Source organism: Falco punctatus, assembly GCF_963210335.1.
Source record: "Falco punctatus genome assembly, chromosome: 5".
Taxonomy (NCBI): Eukaryota; Metazoa; Chordata; class Aves; order Falconiformes; family Falconidae; genus Falco; species Falco punctatus.
The window spans coordinates 29,528,400-29,553,385 of NC_137584.1; the positions used below are offsets into that span (position 1 = coordinate 29,528,400).

At 42.7% G+C, this 24,986-nt stretch overlaps 1 protein-coding gene across 1 annotated transcript in view; it reads left to right on the plus strand.

Moving 5' to 3' along the window:
• KCNF1 (potassium voltage-gated channel modifier subfamily F member 1) overlaps window positions 1-24,986 on the plus strand; it is a 96,813-nt gene that overhangs the window by 44,584 nt on the left and 27,243 nt on the right. Inside the window, exon 1 of the mRNA XM_080390648.1 lies at window positions 1-23,115. This exon is cut by the window's left edge and continues 44,584 nt beyond it. Coding sequence (XP_080246774.1) covers window positions 20,122-21,585 — 1,464 coding nt within the window. The 5' untranslated portion in view covers window positions 1-20,121 and the 3' untranslated portion in view covers window positions 21,586-23,115. The remainder of the gene's footprint in view (window positions 23,116-24,986) is intronic.

Below are 24,986 nucleotides of genomic sequence, written 5' to 3' on the forward strand. Positions count from 1 at the left end.
AAATTTGTAATTCCTTCACTCTTCATTAATACATCTGATAGCTAGGGATCTTCTATATCTATATTAATGAATAGTAGTAACAAGAACATGTCAGAAATAGGGCCATCTCTTGGTTAAGCCAGAGGTCTGGGGGATCAGGATCTAGTTCTCCTTACTTTCTTGTATGATCATGAGTACTTTCCCTTGAGATCATGGGTGAATAATTTTTATCTATATTTCAATTACTGCCAGTAGATCAGTGTGAGAGGAGAATGTCACAGAGAACCACAACCTGAACATCCATGCTGTGCTGTGCAGATGTACCAGCTCATGCAAAAGCTGCTCAGTGTTCAGGTTAACACAGCGTGGTTTCAGGCCGTGCAGCCAGCTGAATCACTCTGTGCCCGTCCTCGCAGGGATATGGATCTGTGGGGACAGCCATCTCCAACCTGTCTGCACCCAACAGGTCTTCCTTACTTTCCTTGTATAGATAATGCCTGGATTTCTGAGACCATTAACCCAGGGCCATTCCCTAGACCATGTCTTAGTGATCAGGTATCAGTAACTGAAATTTACGCTCATTTTCAGCAGCCAGTCTGGGCTGCAAGGTGCTGAGTTCTTTCCACTACCGAAATAAGATCTGCAGTAGCTCAGTGTGTTACAGGATTAGGCTCAGCTGCCTAAACCAGAAGTTTTTCTCCCACCTTCCCAGCTCTCTCTAGCTCTGTAGGTATCAGCCGTTATCTTTTAATAGCTTTAATATCACTACTGTTGTTCTTCTTTAGCTAGGTAAGAAAATCCATAATCCAAGCTGGCTGAAAATTGCTTGATAAAATGTTTGGAGAAAATTGCCACCCACATACTGTATTCCTCTGCAATGTATGGGAGCATTTCCAGCACTGTACAAGATGAGAGAACATGTGTATTTACAGATGAAGATACTTACATTTAAACACAAATATACTAATGCAGATAGGAAAACTGGATGAGGAAGTGTTTATATGTGATTTTAAAAAGCTATCAGGATAGACATGCTACTCATCTAGTTCTTTAAACAAGATCTTTGCACCTTTATTTTCCTTGTACCTCTTAATACTTACATGAAGTTACTAAAAGAGGTAATGCTATTTACTTGCATAGAAAGAAATAAGACTTGCTGACACCAAAGTCTTGATACCCAAGTATGCAAAACTGAACACTTAACCTTGTATTTTGGCAGTCTAGATAACTTTTTTAGATATCTACCTTTAAATACATCTATTTGGAAACACTGAATGCTGTGTTTGGGTTCAACACGATGGTGCGACACTGTATGGTTAAGGGTCACTACTATGCAGATGGATATGAGTTCACATGCCTATTCTAGTACTGGTATGGGTGATAATAGCTAGAATTTCAATGCTAGTAATATGTACATAGCTCTGGCCAATTGGACTGGCTTGTAGCATTAATTCAGATAAAAATAGTTATTATTGCAGAATTACAGACTTTCAAATGTAAACATTAACTCCCAAAAAATCACACTTCACAAAGTATGGCATTTTTAACTCTTAACTAACTAGAAACCACTAAAACCAGTCTCTAATAAATTACTCCAACAATTTTAGCCTTTGTCCCAAGGACCCTGTCTCTGACACATTCTAAGGCAACAGCTGAGATGAAGAAAATGCCGTTCACTTCATTCCTCAGGTGAGGAGAAAGAAGCCTGAGAAAAATGTATTTTGTATTGTCAAATATTGCTCCAAAATGGTGGGTACATTTCCCCTGTATGGAGAGGGAGTCTTGAGTTCCAGCCCTGCCCTTCATCCCTGCCTGTCCAATTACTTAAATTATAACTAAATTGTCAATGGGCAGCAAAAATCCATTCTGCATTCATTTCGGTTTTCACTGTATTCCAAATCTTGCTTACATCCATTATCACTCTAGCTGCCGCAAACACACATCCAGAATTTCAGTGCGTGGGGAATTCTCTCCTGCATTACAAGTTTGTAGCTTTTAGCAATAATCTTCCCTAGCAAGCCATATGAAAACTTGCACCTTGTAGGGCAATAGCATCCTTAAAAGAAGGAAATACACCACCCGATTTTTTTTTCTCCCCACAAACGACTGAGATGTGACTGGTGTTTCTGTTCCTCTTCTACATTCCTTTTCCTGAGTACTCTTCTTTCCAAGGCATCAGGAGATGAATGCCTCACTCTGCTCGTAAACTCCTCATAAACAGATTACAGATGGTTTATGAATTTGAGATAATCTAATAAATATTTTGGGCAAATCCATTTTAGCTCCCGAGCTTTCAACAGCGGGTTAGCCTGAAAGTTTAATGCTTCTAGTATCAAGAATTTGGAATTGCAGCTTTATAAAAGATCACTTAAGCGACACGGTAGTGTTTCTGTCCTCTTATGGGACTACCTAACCTTTCTAAACTGAGGGCCACTTCTGCTGCCAGCACAGAGGAGCCCAAGGACATTTGAGATATTGGCATGAAGTCGGCTAAGATGACACGGCCTACTGGGAGATCAGTGCCTTTTTGCCACCTGGAAGTCAAGCAGGATACAGCAAAGCATCTAAAATGACTCCGGGAGCCTACATGCGGGCAAGCGAACCAAGTCCTTCTGCCTGAAACTCAGTACAGTGAGAGATGGTCAGTCAAGTTGGCAGAGCTTCACCCAACTTCCCTTCAGAGTGTGACATCTGGTTTAGAAACGAAGACCACTGTGCTTTGCTGTGGACAGAAAACAACAGCGAATCCATCCCCTCATCCCATCAGCAGCGAAACAGGGTATGAATATTGGTTTCCCAGTTTACTTTGGGATCATGAGGCCCCTATGCCATCTTCTCAAGACAGAGTGAGAAGGCACTGCCTAGTCCCAAATTAATTTCATTTTATTGAGGTAGCCTGGTTCTACCCACGGCTGAGTGCTTTGTCAGTTCTCCATCCTATTGACACCTGCACAAATGACACTAGAAGAAGGCAACCCTTTCTGTTGGTCTAGGTCAGGTCAGCACAGGAGCTGAATTGATAAGCCATCTCTTATGCCAACATGCCAGGAAATAGGATCAGAAGTGACATTATCAAAGGTAAAAGGGGAGGGTTTCTGAGTAACTGCTCTCAGTGGTTACCCAGCTCTATCTTATGGTGGACTTAGCCAAAGAGTGCTCATGAAAAGATATTTTCCATTTCAGTCAGGAACCTGTAGGTAACATTTGCTTTACATTTTCCAAGAGATCCTGCTTCTAACATCTGTCCATGGCAGTTCTTAGAAGTTTCGTTTGTCCAGTTGAGCTTTCTGATGATAACACTTGTAGCTGTTTTCCATGGCCAGCTGTGCCTCATGCGTTTCTCTGGCTTCTGTGCTTTGGGACATAAAATATTCCCCCCAGTGCCTGGCCAATCACACACAAATGTTCCTCTTGACACTGGCAAAGGTGGTGGGATTCAGTCTGACACAAAACATCCCGAATTCAGATGTCTACATGTTGTGGATCTGGCAGGGTCATTGCTATAATCCTGAGGCAGGTTCCTCTTCCCCAGTTGCAACACAGCCAACTTGAGAATACTTCCCAAGGCAGGTACTTCCAGTTTTTTTATGCCACAGGGAGATCAGGCACCAGATAAACAGTAACTTGCTGAATTTCTCACTCTGACAAGCTAGCTGTGAATTAACCATCTACTCCTGCTGTATCATCATAAAGATTGGTCCTGCATGACATGACATAGGCTGCTCTAAGTGAACAGCCAGAATTTAGGTAACTCAGCAGTGAATGCTTTGATAAAAATGTAGGGGAACAGTTACCTACAGAAAGTTGTTTTTTCTAATTTATCTTCTATTTACAGGTTGTTTAACTTCCTGTTTACTCTCTCATTATAGTTACAATGTCTGCTGGGATTTACCTTTAATTAAACTAGACAGACCCTAGAGAATTTATACCAGTTACATATAGTTCTGCATAATTCAACAGCTTTTGTGAAGTACTTTTACTGAAATTAGAAATTTGGAATTAAAGTTCTCATGCAGCCTGAAGGAGCGTTAAGATTGAGAATAAGGTTTTTATAGAGGCATTTGTGTGTAAGTAACAGAAAATGGCAATATGCCTGGGAACCTGAAAAGTCTAGCAAAAAAAAACAAAAAAAAAAAAACAAACCTATAATGTAACTGAAGCCCAGGAGGTAAAGCACAGGTATTACAGCTGAGGCAGCCTCAAAGACAGCTGGGAGGACAAATAAAACAACTTTTCATTTTAATGGAAATACTAGTTCAAACACTTTTCATCTTTTTTTTTCAGCTAGCCCACAATATCACAGTGACTGATGCCCTATAAACACACAGGCACAAAATACAGCTGTAAGAGATGGCTGAGTGAAACAGGTCCAGCAGTTTGGGTGAGCGTCTCAAAAGGTTTCAGCAAACATTGCTGTCTGTAGCTTGACTGCGAATCTGAGTTTCTGAGTTGACTATGACATTTCTGAGTCATGACATATGACTATGACTTTGCTTGCCATTTTGGCAAGATTCAAAGTATTTAATGTAGAAAAGAGATGAGATACATTCATTAAGGGACTGGTTTAAAGACTTGAGATAGTTTTGGGTTTTTTTCTCTGCTCATGAGATGGAACCTCATCTCTTTATCATGAACATAGTCAGATTATTTGGACACATATAGCCAACAAGTCTCTCAAGTTAAGGTTTTCTTTTAGTTATTAGCAGTTTCCTCCTGATGTAGGATCAATGGAAATTTGCTGTGAGCCTGTCCTTAAAGAGAACCAAATGAACACAGCATAGAGATGAACTCATGTGAATTCATTGCCTTTGGGATACTGCTTAACCATAAACTTATTAAAACTAGATGGTATTTCTATACAGCAACTTCAACATCCAGGCTGCAAATGGTATTTACAAACACACAATTCATCATGCACTGGTGACTAGGTTGAGAAGGCATTTTATGTCCTTGAAAGCATATTTGTTTTCTTCAGGCGTGTAATTGGTGGTAATAAATGACATTACCTGTGTTTACAAGACTACCTGCAGAATAAATTTATTTTAACCTGAACATGACAGTTGTGTCTAGGTCACCAGGGTGGACTTCGCCAGCGGAATCTGGAAGCCTCCTATGCAGCAAGCAGAATTTCTGCTGTTTAAATCACAAGTCCTGTAAAGGGCTAGCTGGCCTTCTCTTACTTTATGATTTCAGAGCAATATAAAAACCTCTGCTGCCAAAACATAGACATTTGTTGGTGGATTAAAACCGAATCTCAGTTGTCAGCAAATGTCTATTGATCCCTTCCGCTGGCTTCTGGAAACTGTCAAGCTGGGGCTGGCAGATAAGACAAAATGAATGGGCGCTTTTGTGTATGCTAGCGGCATGCTGAGGTTGCAGACAGCTGTCAGCTCCTCACGCTTCTTGTTCCTTCCATCCTCTTCCCTCAACTATTGGACTTTGCTATCACTTGCAAGGCTTGGTCTGCAAGCCAGTGCATGCAAATTTGGCACCTTCATGCAATATAGAGTAGGATGCTGAAGCCAGAGGTGAAGGTCTGCCAAGGTAACTCACGTCCTTGGCATGCAGGAAGGCAATGAGAACAAGGCTGAGTGCAGATTAGTACATCCACCTCCATTTGGGTCCACCTGGAATGAGAGCTAGGAAAGTACCAAAAGGAGATTCTCCCATGAGTGAGCCAGAAAAAGTCAACGTATTTAACTCATCTGCTCCTGTAAGTAGCTGTTACTGTGCTTGACTCCGACCAAGCGCTGTGGTGGTGCCGAGGGTGAATGGGGAGATGCTCTGCCCAAGTGCCAAGACTTAGGAGAAAATGCCAATTCATGTCAAAAACTAAGGTGCTATTGCATTGTTTTTTCTTTATTACAGACAGATTTAGTAACTGGTCATCAAGCAGCATTTTCCAAGATTAAAACTTGGCATTACCAATTACACTGTTGCTCCCCTTCTGCAACTGTGTTAATATAAAAGAACATTTGCTGTATGAGAAGAGGAAGTCATCCTGGTAATAAGCAGCTTTATATTGGAGGATCTCTGCTCAAACTTGGAGTGTTGGTAGGTAGGATATCAATGCTGCTAAAAAATTCCTAACTGAAAAGGAAAGTGGTAAAAATACATAGTGTGGTCCAGCTGATTAACTGGACTCTTCTTTAGTGCATCCTCTTAGCTTTAAATCAGTATAAGTTTATTTGACAGGGGGAAGCAGATTGAGGAGGGCAAAACAAGAGACCATGAAAGAGGAGAAGGGACATATTTTCACAACTCCATTCCTGCTTTGGCAGGTGTCCCTGGAGAAGAATAGATAGACATGTTGACAGTGGCAGGACAGTTAAAGCTGCTGCTCCATTAACAGTTGCAAAGGACAGTCAATGTTTTCCCACTTACAGCATGTGCCACGGTCCAAGGCAAGATACAATAAATATAATCAACTTTTATGATCTGATAAAGAAATTAAGTGAATGAGAGAGGCTCTGGCCACAACAGCAAGTTTTATTTAGCAAAGACTAATGATAAGGGGTTTTTTTCCAAAAGAGCTTTAGCAAGCAGTGTCTCACCTCACAGCACCTTTCTGACGGCCCTCAGCACTTGACACTCAATGTCCTTTTTCTAGCAAGGAGTTGATACATGAAACCCGGTGGCGTGCTTGGAGAATTTGTAATGCTGTGGAAATGCTGAGTCTGTAACACCTGACTTTTCAGAGAGGATTTAGGAAACAAAGCTACATGATTACGCTAATTTTGGTGCACCACCAGATTTCCCTCCAAAATACTGCTCAGATTAGCACACATAGGCTGAGAAAAATAAATAAAGCAATTACCAAATAAGTAGATTTATATTCTTAGGGGAAAAAAACTTTTCAAATTTAATCTGGAAAAATAAATCTCTTCTCTTCCAGCTAACTTTTGTTTTCTCTTTTTCTACACAAGAGATCACACACCCAATAGGAAATGCACTGCTATGTCCAGATAGAGTAGAATTTTCACCTAATGGTAGGAAATGTGCATATTTTGAAGGAAAAAAATGTGTACTTCACGTTTTTCACTTAATCAATAAGGTTATCTATAGACCCCCAATGAAGAAACTATTTTGTTCAACTGAAACATCCCACTGCTGACAGTAAATAGCAAGCCTTACACTTTTATAAAGAAAAAAAGCTTTCCAAATGTAACAAAAGAAAAATCCTTTCTCTAATGCCCACTGCTTGTGGGAAGACAGATGAGAGATGTATGGAAGCAGTGTGCATTTTGGTGATTTTTCCTTCCTCAGGCAGCTGTGCCAACTTTTGCTGAGAGCCTTTGGGGAAGGTTGGGAAGAAAGGTGATGCTCACCTGAGTGATGGATGGGGAGGGTGGTGGTGAGTTCAGCAGCAGAGCTGGTTTGGACTCTAGGTGGGGTCAAAGGACCTGCACAATACTGGGCTGAGCCTCCTGTCTGCCTCCATCCTTCCTACCCGCAAGAGGAGAACAGTGATTTCTGTTCCCTTCTAGGGCAGAGGCTGAGTTGTTCCATGAGGGCGCAGAGCAGATGTGGCACCTGAGACACAGCATTGTTGTGCTGCAGAATATACATCCTGATGCCAGTTTTTCCCCGTCACAGTGAAACGAGACATCCCTTTTAAGTGGGGAACAGTGGTAAAACATGAGTTGTGTAGCTGGACCCTGCAGAACTGGATCATGAGCCCAGCGAGGAGTGTGGGGCAGGCTGCATCCTCAGGGGTACGGTGCTGGCCCAGGGGCAACTTCAGACAGGTATTTTCACACCCATCCTCATGACCTGGAGTTTCGAATGACTCAATGACTTTGGGATGTGTAGTGTCAGTGCTGGGCTTAGGAACTTTTATTCATCCACCACGTGGATAAAAGGTATTAGTGTATGAATGACTGGTCCCTGCTCTTGGTTGCTATTCATCCTTGGCTGTTTCTTGCTCGTTGATGGAACAATTTCCCAACTACATAAAAAAAGGATTCAATGGTACCTGTGTTGGTAATTGCAATACCAGTAGATAATAAGTAGAGACTGAACACATTTGAAGAAGGCCAGGATCAGGTTGCAAGCAATTTGTGATCAGGAAAAAGAGCAAAATGACTGCAATAATTTTCTGTATTTAAGTTGAGAGAAGTCTTTGTAATGAGTTTATGGTAAACAAACAAGGAAATATAATTTTCTTAGTTATCTGAAATATGCAGCAAGTTGAGGTGAATTGCTATCTGGACCCATTTCTGGTTATATTCCTCACAGTCTACAGAATGTTTACCTGCATTTTGAAATGCCAATTTGGAAGCTTTGGCATCCTTTGAAAACCAACTTACTATCATCAGCAAGCAACCCAATACAGAATTATTGTGGAATACAGCAGGAACGTCATTAACTTAAATAATGACTAAGTTAAAGAATAAAATTTTCCACTGTGTGTGTGCAACAATTACATATTTTACAAGTTTGTAAAAAATCACCCATTTTGATGGAATGTTAGATTTTAGTCCAAAAAACCAGAAGTGCCAACTTCTTCCCATCTGGATTTGGAAAAGAAAAAACCTGAGGAATTAACAGCAGTTTTCAAATTACTAAGAGTCAAAGTGTACCTTGAGGAATGGATGCCGAGGGAGTTTTAAATATATTCCAAGCCTGATACACATTATTAAAGTATACGCAGGGGCGGTGGACCATTCTGTTATGGTGCGGCAGAAGAAGTCAGTTTCTAGATGATGAAATTCAGATGTTCTCATAAAAAATAAATTAATGTATAAGGTGTTTTAACATATGGAGATGTGCCATGTGCGAGGCATCTCAGTTTCTGTTCTGGACTTACAACTGTATATTTACATACTGTAAATATTAGGTATTTATATTGCAGTGCTGCATTTAGAAACTAGTTGTGGTTGAACCAGAGAAAGATTTTTTCATAAGATTCTAATTCTACTTTTCATTGCACTCATATACTGACACAAAATAAATTATTTTCATTAGTGGTTTCCAGACTTTCAACTGCTTTTGAGATCTGAGTCTGTGCATGGTGGAGGGATCGGCTTTGTTACTGTTTGATTAATGTAAAGAGCACTTCCATTACACCCCTGGGCTTCCCAGAGGTTTTATTAAGGACATCCTTTCCTTTTGAAAAATGCACGCATGGAGAGCAATTGAGGAGAACTCAGGCTTAATAAGACAAGAGGGGCTACGGAGAAAACAAAGGCAATACCTAGTAAAAATCTGTGCAGAGGATGTTGTCTTTGTCTCTTGCCCTTGGGCTGCGTGTACAGAAAGTATCCTTTTCTCTCACAAATCCTATCTGTCATTTCTAATTTCCAAGAAAGCGTCTGGCAAAGAAATGTGTAGTATCTTGTGAGTGTTAGAATTACTGGTGTTGTACACTAGAAATACAACTGATAATTTTTTTGACAGGAGGGACTGATGTCAGATAAATGCAGTTCAGTTCAATTGAAAGTTGCCAAAATTTACAATAAAAACATTTAATTGAGATATATCCTCATGTTGAAAGAAACTGTTCTCATAGTGTCAAAATATATTTATCTCTGTAGCTAGACTGTTTTATTGTGGTTTCTAATTTAAATTCTTTTTATTTTGGCCCTGTATTGCAGTAATAGCACTGTATTTATACCACAGTATTAGAATGCAATATTTAGTAAACAGTGTATCAATATTTTCACACTGTAAAGTGTCAGTGTTGCTAGAGTAAAGATTTGGATGTCCTAGTTCAGATTTGTTTGACATGTTGTTGCAGTGAAAATTTAAAAATACAGATTATTGTTTTCTTCCTCCTGCATCTCAACAAAATGTCAGGATATAAGAAATTCCTAGAAAAAATTCTGTATTCTGTACAGGTCTAGTTAAAATTAATTAATATTAATCAATCCTATAATGGAAAATCTAGACTTCAAGAAATAAGTGAAGAACAAGCAGAAAATGGTTGATTAGTTAATGATTTTCACAAGCTCTGAAACAGAAATCTCAGGCAGACCATGAAGCTGGGGAGCAGGGTTATAGATCCCCAGCTATGTGGTGTGATCGTTTATTTCTTCATGCATATACATTAGGAATTTATTGCAAAATATATAAAACATGCAGTAATTGATTTTGCCTTCCATACACTACCAGTTTAAGACCAATATGAGGGAAGAATCTTGCCAGGTATTGATTATCGATAGATTATTTAAGCTGTTCATGGTGCTAATGTTACTGTATCCAGCTCTGTTCTCAAATAAGCCAAAGGTAAGCTTCCTATGATGAGACATCACCAACTGCTTTTAAAACGTCATCCATAGGCCGCAAAGTCCATTTCCAAATACAGGTAATTAATTCCCTTACCATTTGGATGCATAAGAACTAATAACTATGCATTCTGGTCACATTTATGGGGTTGTTTGCAAATGGTACCTGACCTCAAATGCATGTTGGCATCTATGCTTACTGCAAACTAAAAATCTGGAGAAATTGCTTAGACATTATTTAGTATTTAGCATGATTGGGATAAAATTTTAGATCCCAAGAGCAGGAGGCACCACGGTTTCTACCCTGATCCTTAGTGTAATCACAAGCTTTCTGTTGGGTTAGGAGTTTTTGTGCTGATTTGTGGCGTGTGTCCCATTGATTCATGGCAAAACATGAGTGCAGATATCCTGACCAGGGGAAAGTTTCCTCTTTCTAGTGGTTCTGTCACTGCGTAGTCTCACTAACTGTGCACAGAAACCTAAAGAAAAGATTAGAGAGGACTGAGCAGTTAAAACTGGTTCTAGAGCACGAGGGAGATGTTTTCCATTAAGGGAAGTTTTAACATCGTTGCTGGCATAAGCAGGGGCTCCTTTCTCAAGGTCACTCAAGAGAAGTCCCTGTAGCTGCAGAGGGTGGTTGAAGTCCTCCCATTGCCAGAGCCGGGAGCCCCTGCCTGCCCTGAGATCAACCTGTTATAACCGCAGCAGCGATTTGCAATGAAGCTTAGCAAAAGCAATGAAGCCCTCATTACTCACTGGGACAGAACAATTGAAAATGCCACAGAATGGTAATAAAGAAAGGTCTTGGCAGCGGCATTTCCCATTCATCACTGAATTTCCTTTCATATTCTTAGCCTTTTTTTCTTTCTTTTTTTTTTTTTTTTTTTCCCTGAATGGGATATCTTGGATTTTGTAATCTCATCTTCGAGGACACTGTTAGCACCTACAATGAATCGGTGTTGTACATATTGCATTGTTCGAACGGGCTTATGACTCTACCCTGAGCAAAGTGAATTAGTATGCAAAATGTCAATACAGTGTTAAATTAAACAGCACATAGTAATGAAAGGCATTCAATTTAGTAAAATAAAATGAAATCTTAACTGAGCAGAACTGATTATTATATAAAACAGAATGGATAAAAGGCTTGACTCACCCATTGTCTAGACAAATCACTTAGAAACCTGTAGGTTGGCTTTAGAGCCATTCAGATAATGTAAAAGCTTATTTGTAATCTGTTTGCTAAGTTAAAGATGTTTTTTTGATTTGACTCGTTTGTAAGCTATTAAGAAATACCATGTGTTGACAGACAGCTTAAGAAAAGTAGCAAGAAGGTAAACAACTTGCCTAATGGCAGACAACAGAGCCAGAGTAGGGCCAGGAAATTATTTCTGACACATCAATTATCCTCCAGAAAATGTAGTTTAGATTGACTTAAATCTCCTTGTAACTTCCACTTGAGTTCAGCAAACATTTTTTGCTAAGCAAAGCTGAAGAACACAGAAAAAAATGAAGCTGCAGAAACCAGTTTTTCAAGGTAGGGTCACACAGAGTTTGGGCTTCTTTTTCGAAGGCAGCAAGAGGAAGAACACGATCCCCATCACTTCTCAAAGCAGTGATTAAGGCACCACGGGAAAGCAAAACCAAGTTTGATTTTCTTCTTTGCATGATCTATAGTGCAAAGGCTCACGGATTAAAAATAACACCAATGGATGCTTTAATGCATCCACACAATGCCAGCTGCGAAGCAGGATACTGGCCATGGAACACCAGCTCCTCCAGTCCCTAACTGGCCACAGGCAGGACTGCAGCCACCACCTGTCCCTCTGCGGGAGATGGAGGGAGTAAGTGCAGAGCCCGAAGGCTGTGGGAGGAGGGCATCAGTGAGGCGCTCCAGGGCATCATGCCACAACCCTCAGTCCTGCAGGTTTTAATGAATCAGATGTCCACAGGACTCCTCCGTAGGTACAGCATGGGTAATTTCATATTTGTGAAGATATGAACTCTGCCTCTGCTACTGCCTACACACCTTCCTCTCCTTTGTTCTGTACCACTCATTGAAAGAAGGAAAATTGTAACTATACTTGCAAGAGCCTGTGGGAATTGCAGGATCCACTGAAACCTGTATTTTCCTCAGTGTTGCAATGTTTTCTAGGAGCAGTGAAAGTATTTTATTTTTTATTACTGTTTCAGCACACTGATGCAATGTTTTCTGTGTTTTTTTCCAGCTGGTTTTCTTGACAGCTATTTCACACTAGAAAATATTTCATATTTTTTCCTCTTCTTTGAGCACATACAGGAGTGCTTTTGACCATGTTTACTGTGAATTATTTGATTATATTCATTAGTTTGATAGCCCACAATAAAAATATTCATTCATATAAAAATCTCTGCTATTGTGAAATGGTACATGCTAAATTGCTACACATGCTCTCCTTTCACAGAATTAGGAACAATAGCTTGTATGGAGTATTATTAATCACTCTTCTAACTCCAAGCACAGCAGAGGTCTGCAGCGTTAGATTTTTTTTAAAAGAAAACTCATTAAAACACATTAAAAAGCTCTCCCCAAGCGTGCTTAGAAACTGGCTTCATGTCTTGCCTGCCGAAACTTAGCAAACAGTCTGCCTGTCGCCACCTCCCTCTCTCCTGGCACGGTCTCGGTCTTTCATTCGAGTCAAGTAGTGGAGATGATACCATGTGATAGAGATGGGAATGTTCATCTTTGGGAAGGCCAGCCCGGTTACTTCACCAGTGCCACCACTACAAGCCCTTTTACACTCACCCTAGTACCATTGGCACCTCTTTTCCAGGACTCTCTCACTGGAGCTGGTAAGGCTGCTCCAGGGATACTGCTGGGCAGCAGCACCAATGCGACAGGGCTCCTGCGAGTAATTATATACCCCAAGTCATATGAAAGTCACCAGCGGGATTGCAGAGTCAGACAATCAGAAGCTGGGAAATGCCAGAGCTGAGGTCACCCATGCAAACTGCAATCGACCACCTTGTGTGCATTCATTGTGATACATCCCCAAATATAAGCGCACACACAATATTTTGGACCGTTGCTGTACTCAATGTCAGCAAAATCTTAGCAGTGCAATTCCTAATTTTTAAGTCATTGTCTCTGTGACTGTAAGACGTTTTGTCACCTAGTTTTTCTCTTTTCTTTGTACATGCAACAACATTCAAAGGGAGAAATATTGACTGAAATCTTTTGATGACAGTACTTAAGAGCAGGAAGAAGACTTCTAGTCCTTGCTCAAAACATGGTGACTGGATACAAGACAAGGTCCTTAAAACTTTTACAGAACCTTCAACTCATCCTATTCATGACTCACTGATATGCTTAATTTGAACCCAGCTGTTAGCTGCTCACAGTGGAGGCTGCATCTTATTATTTGAAGCCATTTACATTAAATCAGCGATTTGGCTGGTCCCCTGAGTGGTCACTTAAGGCACGTTTAATTGTATGGGAAAATAGACTCATTAATGTCAAGTGGAAAGCAAGACCAATTAAAATTTACAGCAAGCTATTACTAGTCTCTTAATAAGGAATTAATTAAAAGATCTGTTAAAATAAATTGACTGGGTATGTGTAAATTTTGAACTTGAAAAAAGAACCAACATAACTAAGAGGGGAGAAAATAAACTGGGAAAGATTTTTCACTTGATCTGAAGTAATAGTCATGGAGAAGCACATAAATAGAAGTGGCACTTTGAGGGACATGGTTTAGAGGTGTGATTCGCAGTGTTAGTTTAATGGTTGGACTCGATGAACTTAAAGGTCTTTTTCAACCTAAATGGTTCTATGATTCTATGAAATATGCTGGAGACAGAGACACATAAAACCAGATTAGCAAAATGAAGTTGATCTGGTACAGTACAGATACCCATCTCAGTTCAGACTTTTTATAACCTCTTGCTTTTCACATGTCAGTCTGCAGGAAGTCTAATGTATTGAGAAAATGTCATACAGGACGTGGAGGTATATTTAAAAATGTGGAGATTTTGTTTCACTCACTTTGTGTTTGATGAACCCTTCTTTTCCCAAATCAAAGGCTTTGAAAGACTCACACATTGTCTGAAATAACAGCTATGGGTGATGAAAACGTTTCATGCTGAGGCTCAGACTCCTTCCATTAGCTCATGGCTACATATGTAAGACATAATCGATGCCGAAACCATGAGCTGTTACCAAGTGCATCAGGAAGGCTTCCCGTTGATAGTGAGTGCCCACAACACACACCTCTCCCCCACCCGCCCTGTGCTACAGTCCATGTGAGCAAGCCATGCACTGTTGCCCCTCAGATGCAGTGGGGAAGCGCACAGGGTTGGTGCTGGTGCTACAGCAGTGGCCCCACAGCCAGGCAGGGAACCACAGCACCCAGAGGAACACAATCTCATGCTTTCTTCCAAAGTGTGAAAATAGCTGGCTTAATTGCAGAGCAAGTTATAATGATAAAAGAAATTATGATTTTAAAATGGATTTGCAATACTGGGCTATGAGGGGTAAACCAGCACATTGCAGTAGCTGGATTAATTTGTCAAAGAGAGCATGTTGGATGTACTGGTGGGGATGTGAGGTTGTCTCACTAAATCACTAGAAGCTACCTTAGATTTGGAAACCCTGAAAGATTCTTACAGCAAAGTCTCTCCTGCTCCTTTTACTAAAGCTGGCTGTGGTAAAGTAATCAGGGTAGCTGCTCTGGATGATCTGCTCTTTCTGAAGCTCACGAGGACATCATTCATTGCTTCTCTTTTGTTCAGATTATTTGCCTCCCATTTCTTGTGATTGGCACCAAGTAATTATATGGTGTTTCCTCCACACAGAACCTTGTGCCACCAGCTGCTGAAGCAGTCCCCATGCAGCTGGCTGCAAGCTTTATCCCCACAATACCCCAAGGAAAGGAGGAGGAAAAAGATATTTCCATTCCCAATCCTCCTTTAGGTCTCTGATTGACTTTTCTATAGTACATTTTCATCACATGCTCTTGCTTGCCTTGAGTGGCTCTCCATAATTTGCATGGAGCTGAAAATAGGTATGTTACATGCTGCATTATCTTGCTGGATCCATCACAGTTTCGGTCTTGCAAGTGTCATTTCAATACCAGACATGACGTAGCAGAAGGAGAGATGTGTGAGGGGGTTATACTGAGTAGGAACCACCATCCCTCCACACCTGCTGTTAGTTCTGTGGCCTCTGAGAGCCACAGAGCAGTTTCCAACACAGAAATCATAGTACCTAAAAAGCAGGTGCCCAGTGGAAGTAGGTGGCTCAGCACAACTTGGTATGGTCTACACCAGTTTTACGTGTGTCCAAGGGTGTTTCTGGGCACTGAGGCCAACTGGCAGCTGGTCTCCATCTGGTCTAAGAAGTTAGACTTTGGTCCTTTTAGTCTCCCATACAGGTGGCTGCCTGCAAACTGCCTGTTGGCAATGGTTTCTGATGGCCACATGATGGCTGGGAGATGTCCATGTTAGCTGGTTAATGTGAATCGGATCCATGCCAGACATACTCTGTTTCTTGCTTGGACTGTCAGTGTCAGGTCCCTAAACTTTCTTGAGCTTGCATGTGTAGACACAGCAGCAAACACTGTAGCGTCCAGGAGGTGAGAGGTCAAAAGTGCCACCATGGTCCCAGGCACTGAAAGCAGGGAGGGCTGTGCTCAATGCAGGGGGCTGACAATACTGCAGCCTGCTTGTGGCGAGGCTGCCTGACCCCTGCCTCTGCATTAAACACCCCTCTCCACATGGAGTCCGATCTTACCTCACCAGGGCTGCTGCCCATAGCTCCCTGGGGAGCTGCTGGATGCACCAGCCAGAAGGGCAGAGGTAGGGGCTGGGCTTCAGCAGTGTGGTGTGAGCCAGCCTACAACTCAAGAGAAGCAATGTCTCTTCCCAAACTGGCACAAAGCTGTCCAGTGGTGAAATTACTGTCCCAAGAAGGGACCAACGAAGGGACCAAACCTGCAACTTCAGCATCCTCTGAGCACTGCTGTCACTGCACGTCCCCAGGTGCTGGGCTGTGGGGCCCAGTGCCACTGGGGAGCTGTATTCCAGCCCCACCTGCACCTTGTGGACCAAGCCCCGTGGGGATCCCAGCCCCCTTGGGAGATCTTGGGCTTCCCCGCTGGGACTGGGGCCAGGCAGGTGCCCAGCAGCCCAAGAGTCCTTCCCTGGGGCTGCAGGGCTGGAGGTCCAGCTGAGCCTCCTCTTCCTCCCTGGTGGAGCTGGTCTGAACCACAGCCAAAACTTAACACATCTGTCAGTTCAAATCCACGTGTTGTTCTCTTGAGCCAAAGCACCAACACACACACAAAAAAATCTTCTCTCTGTTTCTTATTCATTTTGTTGGAATTAAATTGCCATCATGCATCGCTTCCAGCAGACACAGAACATGGCTTGACCTGTTTGCCCAGCCCAGATAAATCAACAGAAGTTGAATTTAGGAGCCCTTATAATTGCAGCAAACTACTCATAAATAAGTTACAGACCAACAATTAACTGTTGAAATTTTTAGATTAGAGAAGCTCTCTTTTCATGGATGAAAAATGAATGAAATTAGAGAAATAAATTATTTGCCGCCAATTATTCATTCTACTACTGTTGTTTGCTGCTCTGCAATATGTCTGATAAAAAACATTCATCAAGTAAGCCTGCCTCACTCTTTTCAGCTGCAAGACCAAGGTTTTAATTCATTACAATTTTCCCTGACCCTTCTTTGGATCGTTTGCATTTGTCAAAGTGGATTTAAAATGCTACCAGATCTCTAACATTTGACAGGCACACTGAAAGGTGTAAAGAAGTCTGCAAAGGTGCAAGACGAAGGAGAATAAAGCACAAGGATTTTAGCAGCCGCGTTAAGTAAAGTCTTTATAGGGACTGATCTGGCATTTCAAAAATAGTTTCTTCCCAACCTTTTGAAAATGTGCTGAGATTTATCATTTGAGAGGAGCTGATTTCACCTTTCAAACTGAACAATGTACGTACTAATCCTGTGTGCCTATTTTGTAGGTGTTCTGTAAAATTACAGGGGGAGAGAAAAGCCTTTTAGGAAGCAAAGTTGGTGCTTTCTGTGTCAATCATGCTGGACCGTACATTGATTTCTTATAATTACCTGGAGAAAAGCCAAAAGGTCACTGGAATGAATCATTGAACAAAGAGAGGTGTCTGAGATGGTTACATCTGAGCATTTAAACCTAAAGAACCTGTTCCCCTGTGCTGATGGAGTCTGACAAGGTTGTAAACCCAACTTTCCTGGATCTCAGTTTTGTTTAGCAAGAACTGGTAGTCAGTAAACCCATTCACATTTTCCCCTGCGTAAGCATGTCACTGATATTACTGTCTTAAAATTTATTGTGCTAAAATCAAACCAAACCATTTCAGGTAGTGGGCAAGGAATTCCCAGGTGGGTAAATATCTATTGCTGAACCAACAAAACCTAGGGTTTTTCCACATCTACAAGGTATTTCTTTTGTCCCAAGAAGTCTGCAAGTCTCAGCAAACTTGTAAGTGCCTGGAAAAAAATTCAAGGGATATCTTGTATTGCACCCACACTATTCGGTACCCTCAGGAGCACAGGAAGGTGACACTGGCCATCCAGAGATTAACAACGTGACTCAGGTTTATACTAATAGATATTACCCTTTCCCGGGGCTGTCACTTGAATAAGGTGACCCACCCCTGCAGTTTTTGTTCCTTGCCTTCCATACTGTTCTGCAGCAAGGACATGAGTGACACAACCCAGGCATTTGAAGAAGATTGTGGAGCTGTGGTTCATGCACAGCTTATTCCTCCCTGTGAGACTGTGTGACTGGCTGTTACCTTTACTGGCTGACTATAACCAAAGCAGCAAGAACCCACTTCCCTTGGTTTCATTTTTTGCATTATAAGTGTGTGCGTGGATGTGTTAGAAAGAGAAAGAATTGTGTTCCTCTGTTTTGTAGGTTTCCTGCAAGTCTTCCTCTGTTGTGAATTCACCTCTTTGATATTGTCGCTCTCCTCCATCATGCAAGAGGGACAAGGAAGGTCATTGGAAGGTCTGGGAAGGGGCTGCATCTGTGATTTTAACTCATGGCTTGTGCACCCCCAAAGATCATGATCTACCTCCAAGGGGTATTTATGAAGTATGTGAGGTTTTGTGCGTACTCCGTGTCAACATGAGGTCTGGTGCACAACCTCTTACTTACTACTCCCCCACAAGTTTCAGGCAAGGGAGTGGAAATGGAGGGCAGTGTACTACTCACCAGGGTCCCCTTGGTGGATGACACAAGCATGAGGACACTGGGCACATCACAGCTGTCATCTTTTTCCCAGGATGGACACAAGCCTAGAGAAGCAAACTGTCAGTTGGATTTGCCCCTCTCTACTCCCCTCCACTCAGAAGCTTTTCAGAAGCCAGTAAATTGGAAAAGATCAAAATCTGCTGGTGCAGGTCCTTCTGCTGTGGCCAGAAACTGTTAACTTAATGACTGTGGGTTTTGCTGATCAGAGCCCTCAGGACCCACTAAAATGAACCGTATAGTCAGAATTAAGAATTGAAGAGCATGATGATAGACCTTCCTGCGTGTAAGGGTCTGGGGAAAAAATGTCCATCAAATCCTGGAATTCGGAGAAAACAAAGTTAAAAGGAGATGCTTGTTTTGCTACTTGTTAAGTGCTGGATGTAATACAAAGCACTACTGCTGGTAAGTAGCATTCACTGAGAAATCATCATAGATGTAAATCACTCAAACCCTCATCAGGGTCGGTTGCCTGCAGAGCGAGAAAACAGAGCTAACACTGAGGATGCAGAGCTTTGGGAAACACATGCAGAGTCCAGGGAAAGTTTTGCTCCACAGCTGCAGCAAAAACTTTATGCTGTCTGCTTGGTTCTCAGTGACACCAGTGCAAACCTACAGTAACTCAATGTCCTGACAAAGAATTACTCTAGACTTGCTCCAGCCCCTCTGAGAGCAAGATTTGTTGTGCACTTATCCCAAAACACAGGATTTTTCCCGCTAGTTTCTGACATCAGAAGAAAAGGTTTGGGTGTCCTTCTGCACCTCTGAATGACTTTGTACACGATTATTTATTTCATTAAAAAAAAAAAAAAAGTTTAAAAAAATCTTTAGACGTGCACGGCGTATTGAAACACATTATTTTACAGCTAGGCAGGAGTATAAATAGCTGAGCTGTGTTTTCTGTGTAGCTGGTGCTTTGCTGGCTTTCACCAGAAGAGGGTAGAGTCTGGAAAGGGCTCCTGGCAGCCTGGGCTCCCTATTGTGTTTGGAAACAGCAAAGGGAAAACAAGCGCAAGTTTCTCCTCTGCGTGCTTGCACCGGCTGCGTGCGAGAGTCCGCAGATAAACTCCGGAAGACCTGAAAGTAAAAAGAAAACGGCACGGGAAACAAAATTCCAAAGCAGCTCTCTAGGGAGGTCTGTGGAATCGAAGAGAGGAACGGCAACAGTTTTCTGTGGGCTCACCCTGCTGATGGTCTGTCTGAGAACTGTCACTCACTGCACGATGCACTAATCAGAGCTCAGGATCTATTTCTCTGCCGTGACTTCCAACCTCTGAATAAATATCACTTTTAGAGAGAGGATGGGACCTGGAAAGACTCTCGAGCACTGAACAGAGGGGTGAGTTTTATTAAATGGTTTCTTCCCTTTGAAATCTGCTGGAGCTTTCCAACGCCCTGCTTGCAGGCACAGCAGCCCGGTGACTTGTCGTTTGCCCGCAGCTTGTTGCATCCCTCACGAGGCTTTCCTGGCCTCAGGGTTATTTCTGTAACCTTTCCCACAGCTACTCCAGGTCAGTAACATTTGTAATAGAGCTGACTCGGTGGTGATTTGCTTTCATGAGAAATTAAACCCACAAAGCTTTGAAACCAAACAGCAGGCTAAAAATCAAATAAACCCGAATACGATTAAAATGGCAGGTGACTCTAGGTTTCCAGATGTGGACACTGCCGGATCAGAAAAGAATGAAGAAACGGAGATTGTAGTCAATGTCGGTGGGGTGAGGCAGGTGTTCTATGGAGATAACCTGAATCAATACCCAGAAACACGGCTGGCAGAGCTAATCAACTGTTTAGCGGGGGGATATGATAGCATATTCTCCCTCTGTGATGACTACGATCCTGGAAAGAGAGAGTTTTACTTTGACAGAGATCCGGATGCTTTCAAATGCATTATTGACGTGTACTACTTTGGGGAAATTCACATGAAGAAAGGAATATGCCCCATATGTTTCAAGAATGAAATGGAATTTTGGAAAGTGGATCTGAAATTTTTGGATGACTGCTGCAAAACTCATCTAAGTGAAAAAAAGGAGGAACTGGAAGAAATAGCTAGAAGGGTGCAACTGATTCTGGATGACTTGGGAGTAGATGCCTCGGAAAGTCGCTGGAAAAGGTGCCAAAAATACATCTGGAAATTTCTGGAGAAGCCAGAATCGTCCTACCCAGCTCGAGTGATTGCTGTTCTGTCCTTTCTGTTTATTTTGATCTCCTCTGTCGTGATGTGTGTGGGGACCATCCCAGACCTGCAGGTCGTAGATGCAGAGGGGAACCGTGTGGAGCACCCGACCCTGGACAGCATAGAGACAGCCTGTATAGGCTGGTTTACCATCGAGTACGTGCTGAGGCTGATCTCCTCTCCCAACAAACTCCACTTTGTCCTGTCTTTCATGAACATTGTTGATGTGCTAGCGATACTGCCTTTCTATGTCAGCCTGACCTTGACCCACCTGGGAGCCAGGCTGATGGAGCTGAGCAATGTCCAGCAGGCTGTCCAGGCACTGCGCATCATGAGGATCGCGAGGATTTTCAAGCTCGCACGGCATTCCTCTGGGCTCCAGACTCTAACATACGCCCTTAAGCGCAGCTTTAAGGAGCTCGGACTGCTCCTCATGTACTTAGCTGTTGGAATCTTTGTCTTTTCTGCCCTGGGTTATACCATGGAGCAAAGTCACCCTGAAACTTTATTTAAGAGCATACCTCAGTCATTTTGGTGGGCAATCATTACCATGACCACAGTCGGATATGGAGACATATACCCTAAAACAACACTTGGAAAACTGAATGCTGCCATCAGTTTTCTTTGCGGGGTGATAGCGATCGCCCTTCCCATCCATCCCATCATTAACAACTTTGTCAGGTATTATAACAAACAGAGAGTTTTAGAAACAGCTGCCAAGCACGAATTGGAGCTGATGGAGCTAAACTCAGCTGAGGGGAAAGCTGCAAGCTCCAAAAGTGAACTAGAGGATCTTGCGAGGGAAGGCAAGGAGGGTCCTTTTTATAGCAGCCGGCTAAAAGTCTCCCACAGTGACACCTTTATTCATCTCCTGTCAGAAGAGAAACACTATAGGACCAGGCTTCAAAGCTGCAAATAAACTGTGAGCTGTTGTCAGCGCTAAGCTATAGATCAGGACAACCTGACAATCAACTATTGAAAAGACTGGTGGGATCTGTCAGAGTTGGGAGGGAGCACTCTGCTTTGCTTTTCCGACATGAATATAAATTAACCCCATGGTATCTCCATCAACAGTTGGTAAGACTTTGCCGTTATTACCCGAAATAAAGTAGTAGGACTCCATTGAGATCAGACTGCTTATAGTGAGTGCGTTCTGACAAAAATAATTTGTAACTATTTTAGAGATTGAAAAATCCTTCCTGATCGGTAAATGTTCGATGACCTGAATGTGCAGCATTACCACATCAGAACTCTGTATCTGTGACAATAAAGAGCAGCATCGCACAGATTGTGTCTTCCAGGCTGTGTTCCATGCCTCTGCAGCTAGAATTGCTCCTTCAAAAATTAAAGCAGCCTCTCACTCATACTAGATTCAGGTTTACAACAAAATGTTTTACGAGCAGTTTCAGCCTAGAGGTACTGAAAGTATGAGCATATACTGTGTGCAGAATATTGGAGTCAATGAATAATTTTGGTTTTGTAAAATGTAATTTGAGGTTAACTTTTTGCATAGGTATCTGTTCCTTTTTCGGGAAAAAATGTAATTTTCAATGGGACATGAAGCTTTTTTGGGGGCAAGGATGTATGACAGAATCAATGCATTTTAAGGAGCAAATGAAAAAATATTTGTTTTAGCTTTTGGTTGCAACATAATAATCTTGCAGGAAGGATTTATAATGAAGTAGTTTTTAAAACTGTAAGTTAACTCATAGTATTTTTATTTCACTATTAAAGCAAGAGAAGTTTACAGGGGAGTTAAACTGAGTACTACTAAACAAGAAACTTTAACTTTTTGAAAGTAAGTGTAGAGAAAGTTTCAATAAAAAGAGTATAATCTCCAACTGATTTATGGTAAAAATATATATCTGAATGAACATATTAGTAGGTTATTTTTTAAAAAAGCACATCCCACCCCTACAACAACTGCATGTTTTTTTTAAATGTTAGTTTACACAGGTAGTAAGCACTAATTGGAATCTTATTCATTAATCAGCATATTCATCGACACCAGTGTGTAGCTACTGTCCTTTCTAAAAACAAGTGCCTTCTATGATGGCATATGATGGCATCTATGGGAGCATCAATTTGGCTCACGTAACAACTGCAGTATACGGATCCCTTCTCTTCCAGAGAAATCCATTGAAACTAGGAGTTAAACCAGCTCAAAGGGGAGGGGAGAACTGGCACACAGATGTATTTGCATACATTAAAAGTAGGATCCCAAATGATTAAAGGGCTAGAATAGCTGTCCTTATTTGTTCCCTTTTGTGCTGAGCAGCCCCTCACCCAGATGAAATGCAGTAGCACGAGCCATGACCTGTCCCTGGGCACCTCATGCCTGAGACCCCCACACAGGTCCTTGGTACTCTTTTCCCAGGATGTGGGCAAGCGATGGGGCTGCAGCATCCACCCCACAGCAGCAGTGACCGGAGGAGCACAGAGCTGCAAGGTAGGCGCTGTGATCTCTCCTGGCACTTTGTTCGCCCCTGGCCCCTGACAAAAGAGTACGTCCAGTGGTGGGAAGAGCCCTGTCCTGCTGGGAGCAGGGAGCACTGGGGGTGGGTAGGGGCTGGGTAGGCTGTGTGGAGATGGGCAGCTGCTCCCCAGGAACACTGCCCACTCTACAGGTGTCCTGACATGGAAATCAACCCCAGGCTGAAGCCCTTTCACAGCACTACCCTTCATATCCCGAGTTGTTCGCCTCCAGGAACACCTACCCTATATCCCCGTGCCCCAGCCCTGTGCCAGACCTACCATCCTCTTCCCCAACCCTGTTATCACGTCCTGCCTTACATAGCCCATCAAATAAGATAATTCAAATCAACCTCTAAACCTTTCTGTACCAGAATCTTTGCACAAGCCTTAGTCTCAAATTCTATCCTGCCTAAGGCCAACAGCCCATACAAGTGGCCTCCTCAGCTCAAGCATCCTTTCACCCTCATCCTCCCCCTTGCAACCCAGCTCTCAGCCTCTAGAACTGCTCTCTCAATCCTTCTCATCTGCTGAGACTTGTTCCCTGCTTGCCACCAGTCTCAGCCTTGCTCCTGCTGGCTGCCTGGCCAGACCATAGCTGGCTATCACCAAAGGGACAGGATCCTGCCCCTTGCAGTGCTGAGGGCTTCCAGGACACAAGTGTAGGCTGCAGCCATCAAAAATCAACTTGGGTGGGATATACTAAGGGTGGGAGAAAAGGGAAAGTAACAAAACTGTGCCAGTCCCAGCCATACACCTTATCTATCAGCAGGGAGATTAAATGTTCCTGACTCCCCTCATGACATGTAGAGGGTGGCTGGGGATGAATTAAGTTACCGAAAGCACTTTCCTGAATGAGGGAAGCACTGTATAAATGCTAAGTAATACGGTTAGCACTGCAAGTACTAAATCCTCACTGCTGCGCTTCGCGATTTATTTAACGTGACATTAAATAAGAAATAAGCCTCTTTTATCAGAAATAACTTTATGGGCTAATTTCTCCAATGAGTTATGCCTTTCAGCACGAGGGTCTGCCTATGCTGTATCAGTATGGAAAGAGCTTGGACACAGCCTCGGTGCCTCCAGCCCACGCTGGTCTCAAGCCAGGCTCTATCTGGCTTACTGCAGCGGGGACCCTATTTGTTGAATTCGCTGCTGTAAGTTATATGTTCTTAAAAGGCTGTGGGTGGGCAGGACAGATTCCTGCCTGTTTGCCTTGCCTGTGGGGTGGGAACCCTGCCGGAGCAAGGGGAGGTGTGGGCAGTGATGGAGGGACAAGGCAGGCTGGCTGCCTGCAGCTTATGGCAGGACTGGGTTGGAGAAGGGTGGTCCTAGACAGCTGCAACCCTAATGGTAGAAAGCAGGAGGCTTTTGGGGGCCCCAGGGGAGACACTTTTCACAGACCAAGAATCTAGCACAAACCACTGGCTTTGAAATCAGGGCTGGAGGGAAGGCTTTGCCTCTTAAAAGATGGAGTGAACTAGGGGATATTTGTTTTCAGTGTTTTCAGAGCTGATTTTCCTTTATTACAGGTTAATCTAAAAAAAAGAAAAGGACTTATAAGACTAGAAGGCTTGGAGGTGGGAGGGGAGTGTTGGTGTAGTCGCTTTGCAGAGAGGAAGCGACACCTCTAAAGGCTCTGGCTGAGTTGGGGTCCCCCACTCCTAGACACAGGACTTTCTCATGTCCAAAGTTAGGACAAGCCCTGGAGTCTTGTCAAGGGGGAACTGCGCTGTGCTTGGTGCAGGTCTCGTTCCTGCACGCTAGGTGAGATGGGCACAGGCTGCACCCACCCAACCCACCAGCAGCTTCCCCACGTCCAGCACTTCCCGAGCACTTTGTGAACAC